The sequence below is a fragment of the Dromaius novaehollandiae genome, chromosome 5, assembly GCF_036370855.1.
Source record: "Dromaius novaehollandiae isolate bDroNov1 chromosome 5, bDroNov1.hap1, whole genome shotgun sequence".
Lineage (NCBI taxonomy): Eukaryota > Metazoa > Chordata > Aves > Casuariiformes > Dromaiidae > Dromaius > Dromaius novaehollandiae.
The window spans coordinates 51,687,339-51,699,669 of record NC_088102.1 but is presented as its reverse complement, the minus strand read 5'-3'; the positions used below and the strand labels follow the sequence as shown (position 1 = coordinate 51,699,669).

At 35.6% G+C, this 12,331-nt stretch overlaps 1 protein-coding gene across 3 annotated transcripts in view; it reads right to left on the bottom strand.

Moving 5' to 3' along the window:
- Window positions 1-2,299: 2,299 nt before the first annotated feature.
- The window catches only part of LOC112983090 (golgin subfamily B member 1-like), a 46,753-nt gene continuing 36,721 nt past the window's right edge, over window positions 2,300-12,331 (bottom strand). For all 3 annotated transcript variants that reach the window (XM_064512805.1, XM_064512806.1, XM_064512807.1), the window contains exons 22-29: window positions 12,051-12,202; window positions 10,329-10,488; window positions 7,964-8,116; window positions 6,734-6,901; window positions 5,114-5,211; window positions 4,629-4,763; window positions 3,757-3,871; window positions 2,300-2,976 (exon numbers count right to left, since the gene is read on the bottom strand). In XM_064512805.1, coding sequence (XP_064368875.1) covers window positions 2,818-2,976; window positions 3,757-3,871; window positions 4,629-4,763; window positions 5,114-5,211; window positions 6,734-6,901; window positions 7,964-8,116; window positions 10,329-10,488; window positions 12,051-12,202 — 1,140 coding nt within the window. In that variant the 3' untranslated portion in view covers window positions 2,300-2,817. The remainder of the gene's footprint in view (window positions 2,977-3,756; window positions 3,872-4,628; window positions 4,764-5,113; window positions 5,212-6,733; window positions 6,902-7,963; window positions 8,117-10,328; window positions 10,489-12,050; window positions 12,203-12,331) is intronic.

The window sequence follows — 12,331 nt, the reverse complement described above, 5'->3', positions numbered from 1 at the left end:
GTCATTCAAAAGCGATGAGCAGTAACTATTTCACAACTGAAAGACATCAATTACATAGGAATATATTGGATTTATATAGCAATCCAGACCTTTACTAGACCAAGAAATACTAAAAAGCCAACAAAAGGAGCAAGCTTACAGGACTTATCTGCATTGGTAGCAGAGGCTGGCAGTATTTCCCCATTCCACATGACAAAAGCAAATGATGCAGAACGTCAGGTGCAATTTGGCAAATGTTAACTTTGCAAATGTCAAGGGCCAATCAATCCCTCTTTCCCACCTCTTATATGACTGTGCAGTAGACCTCATACACAAGAAACCTTGAACCTTAAGTGGATAATTTGCTTCATTAACATCCATTCAAACAGTCAACCTTGTATTTGCCCATCAGTGAAACCACTAAACTCCTTTCATTTCCATACTTAATAAATATAGTCCTCATGTTGCATTTCTGAAGACAATTAAGTAAAGAAAACCAATCCAGGTACAGATTTGAAATAAATTTGAAGTTCTACACTGTGTGAAACAATTCTGAATAAACACAGTATTTTAAGAATATTGTTTTTCAATGAGGAGTGTAACAGCAAAGAGCCAAGAAAACTTAAAGATGAGGACTATTATGTAATATAAAAGGCTGAGTCTGACCCTGAATCCTGGGTGTAGTGAAAGTCATACGCTAAATTAAGTTTTGTTGTCATGAGGTGCTACATGTGCTATTGATTAGGACACAACTTTCATTGCACCAAAACATACACGTTCAGTAACCATTCACTCAGATAAGAGGAGAATTAGGGAGTGCTTGACAGTCCATTCTGAAAAAAAAATAGAGAATTTAGTTTAATTTTTTTAGTTATAGCTACACCAGTAATCCCAGGTAAACACAGAAGTTCCATACGGGAAAACATCACAGTAAGGTGCAAGATTCAAAAAGGCTGGAAAAGGAATTGCTAACTAACTTTTAAGTTGTAATAGATAGGACTTATTGGGCAGCATTCCCTTAGGTGTTTGCAAGGCTTTGAGCTTTAGAGGAAATAAAAAAATACTACATTTTATTCTTTTTATACTGACCATCTGAAAAACTAACCTGTCTCTTTTTTATATGAATCACAGTATTTTCTCCTCTTCTTTTTTTGTGACTTTCCAATCAGATACGCATTTATGTATAACACAGCATATGACCTCTGCTAGTTTATTTGCTGGCTTCCTCTGAAACTTCAATCTGAACTGTGTTAAATAAAATATTAAAAACACAATTTGTGTCACTATTCAAGGGGCTCAATACACCAACATTCAGTTCAAGTGCTACTTAAAAGTAATTTCACTTATTTTATATGGTGCAAACAATATAGTATAGCTAATAAACACATTTCGCAAACTCCGAAACAACAAAAAAAGGCATTAAAAAAACATTATTGGTGCAACAATGTGAAAAAGCAGAGAGATGACTGTAGTCAAGAGAACAGTAAAACTGATTTGATAGATTAGGACAGCATATAATATATATATATATATATATATATATATATATATATATATATCTCCCTAGTTATTAACAACACAGTGTGGAATGTTACATTAAAAGACTGTTTGGATCCTAGATAAAGCACCAGCTAATATTAGCCAATTTACATTATCATGAAAAAAAGTTTCTTCCTTGTTGAGAATAGACATGCTTTATAAGAGATAACAGGTAAAGAGCAAAATCATGATTAAAGAACATGACTACTGATTATTCAATAAGTACAGGGTGTAAAACCATCATTCTAGCTGCCAGTCACCACAGTATTCACATGTAAGCTGTTTTTAGAGTCAGACAAATAGTTGTGCAGTTTCAGAGAACTAATGTTCCATTAGGTGTCTACAGAAACTGAAGGCAAATCTTCTGCTTCTTATGGTCTCCATGTTGAAAATGTACCACGTATTCATTTATATTAAAAAGGTATCTTGAAGCTTAGATACGTACAATATGTAAGGTTGTATCTTTATAAGCTTGAATTTCATGTGTTGAGCATATGTGTAACAGTTTTCCCCAAAGATAGGCAGTAACTAAACCTATCAAAACGACAAGAAATGGCTATTATAAATAAAATAAAAACCATAAGAAAAGTTGCAGAAAGTGCAGTTTGAAACAACAGCTTAGGAATGTAAGAAGTTAAGTCATTTCTTCATGTCATCTCAATTTTGTTTCTTTAACTGACGCTTGATCATTGGCCTTCCTCATTAACATATACATAGCTGTGCACCTTGTCAGCATTACAAACGGGAAGAAGTCACACTTCATACAGCCACAGAAGAACACTGACTTCTTAAACTTTTTATTTTCAGTCAAAAGAAAATCCATCAAAAATCCAGTTGTTCTTCCTTTATTGCACTCTGTAAAACTTCTTGTTATAATCAAGAAGCCAATAAACAGTAATAGTTGAATATTCATTTAAAATTTATAGTTTAACTCTTAAAATAAATTTTATGTAGAAAAGATACCATTTACAACCCAATCAGTAGTAACCAATCATTATGTACTCACAGACAATATTAAATAACTTGTATGCAGCAGTTCCTTTATAGGGCAAACAGAGGGGAATATTTTCTTCTTAGCAAATATAATATTCCACTGTTAAAGAGCAATTCAAGTCAACTTTGGAGCAACTGTGATATACACAAATTTCTTATAAGAAGCCCAAGACTCACAGAGTATAACAAGAATATATACAGCTGTGTCCAGTGCATAGCTTAACAGCAGCATGTGAAAACTCTAGTATCTTGAATTGGCACACCATTACCTATAGGAAAATAATTTACCCAGAAAATGCAGTATATTCAGAGAATGCCAGTGAGGCACAATAAAACAATAATATGTAGTGTGACTAAGTATGTAAGGAATAAATAGCGTGATTTTGCTCTGGAGGTCAGCAGCTTAGAACAGTAAAGACTTCGCCCTCGAAGCCATCTTCTGAAGGAAAGGGCTCCTCCTTTCATCTAGTTAGGAAACAAAAAACATCAAATTAGTAATCAGGAAGACAGAGAAGAAGCTCCACTATAACATAGACTTTTGAGGGCACTATAAGCTTTCCAGCCGGGATGCAGTAATGGATGCCACAGCACAGGTCATTAGCACAAAGGATTTAAAGGCAAAAAGAAAATAACATTAATAGAAGTGGGGGAAAAGAGGATACAAGATATTTGTGTACTATGTAATTATATATGCTTACTAGAGATGTAGAAGAATAATTACATTCATACATGTTTTATTTAACATCCACATGTGTAATATATAATATAGTAACTCACATTTTAATATGAACATAGGTAAGGTGTCATGTGGCCACCCAAACAGAAAGAAACCAAGGACATGTTTTCCGTACTAAGTATGCTACTTTGAATGAACCTCTTTATGGCATTCCCACCCCTATGATATCTAGCACTAAAAAAGAATACTTCACATTCAGCTTTTCATGAGCAGAGACAAGGAAGAGTCACACAAGTAGCTGATTCATACCAGTGTTTACATACAAAAAGGACAACCCAAAAATCAATGACTCACAGTAACCAAGAGAAATCTGTGCCCCAAGTATGAATAAGTGTTCAAAGAGACACAGGTGAGGCTGAGGGAAGATGGGGAAAAGGAAGGACTAACACAAAGGAGTTTACATTCTGTGCTGTCTTCAGTCCAATCTGCAATTAGCAGTATACAATGTGCATGCCACTTTCGAATAGCTTATAATTCAGGATTTTTAAAAGCTTCTTATTCTTACTTACCTTTCGCACAATAACATGTTCACTAGGATTGATAATTAAGGCTTCCCTTTCCTCCTCAGATTCCATCTGAACAGTGTATTCTGTAGGTACAGACCTGTAACCACTTACTTCAAATCTAGAGAAAAATTAAAAGGGTACACAGTACTGAATTATCTACTTTTCAAAAGTACCAAATTCCTATCATAAACATTATTTTGCATACTTAAATTACTGGGGAAGATTCCCCACAAAAAAACAGTAGGATCTGGTTTATGCTGCCAGGTCTTTTTCAGTCTCTATTTTTAATCTACTCTCAAGATGTTTTGTTTATTCAGAATAACCTTATCATCTCTAGCTCATTAAATAGTGATTTTCAGATCACTATAGTGGTGGAGATTTTAAATCTACTAAGTTCTACTAACTTGGCAAAAAAAATACCACAGACTGAGTCCAACATCAGAAACAAGAAATTAAATTAAAAAGGAAGAAAAACACAAAACTCTTAATATATTCTTGATCCAAAGACTTAGGTCTACTTATTCAACACAATCACACATGCAGGACCACAGACTTTCATTGCTGCATGTACTCACAAACAGGTTCTATTTGCCTCAGAAAGCTAACATGTTTTCCTATCAGTGATCTCACTAAAAAAAAGGCAAACAAAAAATCTGATGATCAAATTTTCAGTTTTGTAGCATACTTTGCATTTAAAACACCCATAGTGCCTCAGAAAACCTCACCATGCATTCGTCCAAGGGCAAGCAGAAGGGAAAGATGGCTTAAGCTCTCTGAACATGCAAGTTATTTCATACCGATGGAAGGACTTAATGTAGTAGTCTAGCTGCCATATACTTTTTAAAGAAAGAAAAATGTCTTACAAGAATATTTACCTGTTACTTTGCTCTTCAAAGAGTCCAAGAGCCTCTTCTGCAGCTTCTCTTCTCCTCTTCTCCTCTGACAGTGTTTCTGTCAGCTGTGAGAGAGCCTGCTGCACTGAATCATATTGTTGCTCAGTCTCTGCAAGCCTATGACAAAACAGAAGCCAGTATTTTAAGTACTGAAAGAGTTAATTCCTTGTTAATTTTTATTAAAGAATTTATTGTTTGTTATAAAAAAATAAAGAGATAAAGAGAGGTTTTAGATTAGGTATTGAAATAAAGTCACCTGTAAGCATAACTCTTTACAAAAATAAACTTTAAATATCACCAAATAATAATAATTCAAGAATATGACTAGCTTCATTTAATCCACTATAAATCCACTTCTCTCTTTTTTCCCCCCCAAATACCTTAGCGAGATGGAAAAGTATTACTTTTGCTCTTAAAACACAACTGTCAGGAAAACAATATCGCTAATACGTGCTCTCAGTCCTGACCTTTTTCTGAGTTCATTTAGCTCCATATTGTCTATCTCAACAATAACTGCAGATCGTTCCTGCGGTGCTCCTGGGGGAACTTCTGTTCTAGCTTCATCCTGGAAAATATTAAAGGGGAAAAAAGCCAGTCACCATTTTTCTAGTTATAAAAATCTTTATTTCAATTAAAGAAGCCATAAGCACCACAGAGCAGCGGAACAAACCACTGTTGTGCCATTTAATCATTTAATTTCCGGAGTTGCAATTTTCCAAACCTGTTTTCCAATGGAAAGTTGATGAAGAACAATGCCTGTTTATGTTGCAGGACTTGAAGGGCACATGTACGCTACATAATACAGGACTGTGCAGCAATCTCTGAGTTATCCAAAGTGAAAGAAAAGCATCTACACTAATGTAACACTGACCATAGTTTCATAAGTAATGCAGCTATTCTGCTTACAAAATCTGAGACAAACTGTGTGTGGTATCACACTGTGCCACATATGCATGCCAGCTCACACGGAGGTAGTTAAGACGTTCTGCGCAGTACTGTTCTTTATCTTGCATTTGCAGACTTCATTCCAGGCACAGAATTCCCCCATGGTATTTTGAGTCCTCATGATACCCTCTAACTATCCAGACTAGTCATTGCAGCTAGCACAGCATGATCAGGGCAGAAATTCTGGGGCCTGCTGTAGGAAAAGGACAAGTCATGAGCAAGCTGGGATGAGCAGCAGGGGTGGCAGTAATTAACTGTTCGGGAATAGATGGCTTCATGCATGTGAGGAAGAGATGATGTTAGGAATCTGAAATCTCCCTTTTATTGTCTCTCAGATAACCTATGCCTGACATAAAGCTTAAAGTATGCCCATTAGCAATGTCTACCTTCAGAGCTAGTGAGTGAGCTTTAGGCTGTGTGAAATCACTGGAAACTGTGCTCAAAGCAGCCTCATGTTTTGCAATCGACCTGTGACAGATATGGAGTTTGAGGGGTCTGTGAGGTAAGAAGTGGGGATTCATTTCTGTTTCAGTTCATAGTTCTTGTTTGTTTTTATTTCCCTTTCTAGAAAAATAAGTGTTGTTTTGTATATGAATCCATATGGTACGTTAGGGTCTTGTATTAACGGATCATTACTCAATAAGCAATGCAGTCCAGGAGGACCTTTTAGAAATAAAGAGATCACGAAGGAAAAAAGATCATAGATGCTTATGAGAGATTACAAAGGGTACAGAAGTGCTGAATAGGGTGTACAGATCTCACTTCTGAAAAATATTACTCAAACACCTTGCAAAATGAATCACAACTGCTCTGAAATTATCACTAATTCCCTAATAATCTGATTATTAGTGATGACTGAATTATCTGTGCTAGCCGAAGGCCAATTCAAAAAAGAAGACACTTCAGAATGACAAAAGCATCTGTGAACACCCACCTTAACTGAAAAGTCAAGTAAAAATAGCTTTGGAGTAATACAGACAATTATCTTCCTTATAAGTGCTTCACAGGCAAAAGCAAAAGTATCAGTACAAATAAAAACGATTTATTTTGTATTCGGCACAGGAAAACTAGCATATACATAAGCATAGAAGGAAAAAACCTTAAAAATGTTACTCATACTCATACATACATACTCATTTTACCTGAACAGTGCCTTGAAAGGATGTCACTTGCATTGTCTGATATTCCCTCTCCAGTCTTAAATAACGATTTTGTAAATCAGTGTAACGAACTTGGTTATCCCTTAGAGTCTGAGACATAGTCTTCAACTGAGCAGACAAGATGGCATTCTCTTCTGCTGACTGCACAACCTGGAAGAAATTAACATTTAAATAAATAAATTTCAGGAATTATCTCCTCCAGGAAATTATTACAGAACTGAGACTTCTCATCTCAATGACTGAATACTGTTTTCAAAAAGTGCATCAACTTTTTGGCAAGGTCACAGCTTGGTAAGATTCAACTAGTTGTTTAACGAACAGCAGAAATAATGAAACCTGTGTATTTATTTCCTCTACTATCAATAGCCCCAAAACAGAAACTCCAGGTTTTCCCCTGCTACTCCAGGACAATGCATATCAGCCAAGTCAGCTTGACAACATACACATTCATCAGGCAGTCGATGCATGTACAGCAGTCATGTTTTCATCTTTTCAAAAACAGCAAGTCATTTGGGTCTCCTCCCTTTACCTAGACACTCATCTTTGCCTGTAGGAGCTTGAGATTACTATGGCTGTTCCAAAATTTGGTTGAAACTATTACTAGGTGTAAAAAATGTCGGGTGAGGCAGGGAGAACAGACACAATGACAGATAAAGATGACAGCTGAAAGGTCACATAAGCCCAATTTGCTCTGAATACCAGGATACAAAGAGAGAGGTAAGTATTAATAGAAATATTTCCAAAAACGTTTATAAACTTTCGTGAACAAAATTGAACATACGTATTTACCATCTTTACAGTGACAAAATGGTTCATCAAGAAATGGTAAAGAAACATTTCTGAGGCATTTAAAATTTGGTATGAGATAGCTGAGATCTTGTTCCAGCTAAGGAAGACATCTGTTTCTGTCTATAATGAAAAATATTTTACTTTGAACAGAACTTCAGTAGTGCTCCATCAATCTCTTTAGAAAGCAGATTCAGATAAACCTCTCAGTCAAATAACTAGTCACAAAAGCTGCAGCAGAGAGATGTTACTGAGATTTCATTTGCAATTTCTAGTCTGAGCCAACAGAGTTGTTTTGAAGAATCCAAGTTTTAAAGCACTATAAATTTGAAATACAACATACCATCAATTTAGCAGTGAAAACTATTTGTATGTTGATACCAGTTCAGATTCACATTAACCATTTAGGACGCTATTTTAAATTACCTTTGAATTAATCTGCTGAAAATGAAGATCCTTCTGGTGTATCTCCTGAAGACAACGCTGCAGTTCATTTTGAAGCTGATTCTTCTCAGCTAAAACATGCTTGATTTCCTCAGGAACATCTGCACTTCCAGCAAGGGAGGCAGTTTCTAAAATCTTAAAAAGTATTACTATATTCAGGGTCAACGGTGTAAGAGTTTTGTAAACAATTATATATAATTCCAACACTAAATATACATATGGGCTAAATAATGGTTTCCTTTTCAGATCTTTTCAGAAGTTAATCCCACATTTACAATAGATTTTACCTATATACAAATTCAACTACATAGTGTTTTCAACTTAAACACTTCAATAGAAATATAAACATTAAATATTACAAATTTAGTATTATTGTTTATTTTTTTAATATATATTATATATTTAACTAATTCCATAACCCATGGACACTACTGTTCAATACCTTTTATTCATGATTTTATCACAGAAAATGAAGAGCAAATGATAGCCATAAACTTGACTGACTAAAATGTTTTTAATGAAATTAAAGGGAATATAATCTACTTCTGCTTCTCTTGGAACAGAAAAGGCAAATAAGAATAGTATTTTGAAAAAACACTTGCCTTTAACCTTTAATGATAATCTGCAAAAGTAGATGGCAATTGCCAGACTGGGTCTCAGCTGTGGTCTTTCTAAATCAAGTATTTTTGTTCCTGGCAGAAGCCAGCTCCAGCTGCTTCAGAAGTTGTGCAAGAATGCTTCCATTAGGCACATCTCTTCCCCTCTCCCTCTGAACTAGGTCCTATTCTAATGTTCAGTAATTAAGAGATTGATTTAGGCTCTGAAATTTAATAGATTTGTTCTGGAAGCAAAACGCAGGCTCTCAGTTCACCTATTTACACCCTTCACTACTATTAGGTATTCTTGTCTCTCATTTATTTCTTTTTTACTGTAAACAATCCCAACCTTCTCTTACTTTTTTTCCTGTTTTCTGTATCATGCTTTTTACCTCCCTCCTTTGAAACTTTTTTTATATTGTAATGCAATACTTCTGTGAAGCAGCTGAGGTGAAATACACTGCAAATGATTTAGTCAAGAATTGTTTTCTGTGTCACTTTTCCTACCATTTCTTCAGCATCCAAACAATTCACTTAATTTAGATGAGTTTTCTAAAAAGGAGAAATATGAAAGTCATCTTGTTTGTCCATCTGTTCCCATTAACATTTGAATGGGTCAGCCAATTTTGAAACCAAATTTGGGAATGGTCAGTGTCTCAACAAATTACAATGTTTCTATAATTAATATGATAATTAGTGGCTGAGGAAGACAAATCCAACTTGTACTACCTACAGAGAGAGAAAGGTAGAACTCAGCTGTACTACAGGCTGTTTGGCAGCTGATCAAGTCAATCAGCATGCAAGGACTTGGTGGCCCACAAATACATTGTTGGCATACTACAAGTGATAGTAGAGCATCTTATTCTCTTTGAACAAGCATGCTGTAGGAACACACAAGGACACTGCTGTTAGAATGGTGTGAATAATAAGAGACACATGATACATATGAAATTGGCAGAAGAAGACAGAATTAATTAATATTCCTGCTCATGGACATAATGTGTTTCATCTCAGCTTCTAGAAGAGTTCTTCCTTGAGCTGTCTGAAACCTCCCTGTCCTTTTCTTGATTTGATAGAATTAACTGAGAATCCAGTAAACTGCATTAACTCTTTTTTTTTTTCCTTTCCAACATCTGTGTCTGAATTTGGCAGCACCAGGCCTGCTGTTGAGTATTTGCATGTTCCTGCTCATTCATCTAGTTTGAACCATGTCTTGAACCTCTTCATACTGCATTCTGGATTTAACTAACCTATGACAGTAAATTGCAAGATTACTTCAGTAACCTATAAGTAACTCAGTAACAAGCAAATACTGTTACCTTCCCATTTAACCATAGCAAACTGTGACTCCTTTTTGGTTAAGTATCAGTAACAGATTCATGACAGTTCTTCACCTTTTGTTTCACTACCGTTTCATTTCTTTATGAAAGCTCTTTTCAGATTTTTGACCATTAAAATCTATCACATTGGTGAGTTCCCTCTGTTATTTTATTAATATATGAGAAACTCTCAATTCTTTGTTTAAAGCAAGTTATCAGTATTAAGATAATGATTGCAACTCATTTGCTAGGAGTAGTTGTAACTTGCTGGTTTGACCTCAGCGCAGTACTGAAATACATACAGTATCTTGTCATCTCCCCTTCTGCAGTATAATATACTGTACAGTTCTCATTTGGGTAGCAGTTTGCTATTTTAATACAACTAACTGATCAAATTAGATTCATGCCTCCTGCTACATTTTGTTTCTTTACCTTGACTGGGTAATTGCTCCCATCGGAGACTGATTTCTTAACAATCATGTCTTGTTGCAGCTTCTGTAGTTCTGCAATCTGTTCGTCTTTCTCAGCAACTGTGATCTCACATTGATTTCGCAGTGCCTGGGACTCTGAGAGGAGGAGGTTTTTTTCCATTCTGAACATAAAATATTAAACTAGCTGTTAAATTATAATATAGTACATACAAGTCAATGAGAAGAACAAAGCTGTGCTCACTGGTATTTCTGAAATAAATAATGGTAGTTTCTAATCACAGATAACCACAGATAATATACAAATACTGAGCATTATATGAACATTTGCAGTACATACTTCAGTTTAAAGATGTCTGCTAACAACAAACTCAGAAAATAAAGCCTTGAACATGATAATATCATGTATGCTTTCCTGGCTTGGAGACCAGAGCAGCTTATCAACTGTAAAGATCTGTTAATGCAGCATACATACCTGAGCTACCTGAAGAATAAGGTTGGGAAGCAAAGCAGCTCTAGGCTGTAGTAGCATAGAGTGCTGCTCAAGATAGTCTAGCTTATTTCAAGTACGCGAATGTGAAGAGGCATACCCTAGACTCAAAAGACTTTATAAAGTAAATGAACGTGCCACACATCCAGAAAATGCTGCATCACAAAGGGTATAAAAGCAAGTTATATCTTTCTGAATTCAATTTCACATATGCTTTTGAAGTTTGAAAAAAGTTTGAAAAAAGACTGTTCATGCTGTCCACGGCTGAAGTCTACCAGTTTGAATGAGATTTCACAAATTCATGCTTGCCTGTTCATATTTGCAAAGATAGATGTGGGACTGACCTTTTGATCTACGCCCTCCCCCCCCCCCCAAACTTCTAGTATAAAACACATATTATCTGAAGCAGATCTTAATTACAGAAATTGCACTACAGACAATAAAATGCAATAAGACACTACGATACTGCCTACCAAACAAAATTACCACTACTGAGCTGATCGTAACTGCTTTCTCACTTCTAATCATCTGCACAAGTTTAGTTAGAATCTGTCTTAATTTACAAGCTCTAACTAGAACAGCAATCTAAGATAACCAAATTTTGAGGTGCCTCCACTAAGCACCACTTTAAAATGCCTACTGCTGTCTTAGATGTGAAGAACAACCTACAGAGCTCGGGAGGTGTTCACAGGATTAGGCCCAATGTGTGTATTATTCATTTATCACAGATGATACGAGTTGTGGAAAGTGCTGATGGGAACCCCTGAATCTGCAAAAATATTGCTCAAGTGTGAAATGAAGCTGATTTTCAATATTGCAGTTTGCTAAATATGCAACACCTCAGACATCTGTAAAGAGACGGATCTGAGGGAAAAATGTTCAGCCAAATAAATGGTTACTCTTACTGAGAAGAGAATATGATTATCAAGCATAGAAATGAGATTCTCAAACTGCAGTTCCATATATCCTAGTCACTAAGAGGACAGAAACCATCCAATTAAGACTGTTCAAAATTTTATGTTCACAAAGAGACTATTACATAAAAAGACAAAGATAATAGTGAACAAAGAAAACTGTGAAAGTTGACTTAACACATTATAGAAACATTCTTATCCTACTTTCCGGTAAACTAGACATAATTTTATTTCTGTGTCCGTTTCACATCATGTTGTGAAGTCCACTGAAGAGTTCTAAACAAAAGCCACATCCACTATTTGTTAAATTTAACACACGCACCTTAATCCAGCAAGCTCATTCTGGTATGATGCGATCTCTCTCTCAGTTTCTGCTTGGAAGGCCTTTGTCTGATGCAATGCTCTCTCCAAATCATCAACCTTGGTCTTCAGTTTTGATATCTCAATGGCTGCAAGGCTGGCTCCTTCTTTAGCCTACATTTAATAAACAGCATTAGTGAACCAGAATGAAAACCATACTGCTGAAGATTAAGCAGTGCTAGAGTTCTAACTACAGAATTAGCTTTCTCATTTGCTCTTGTTTAACAAGATGATTACCTAAAC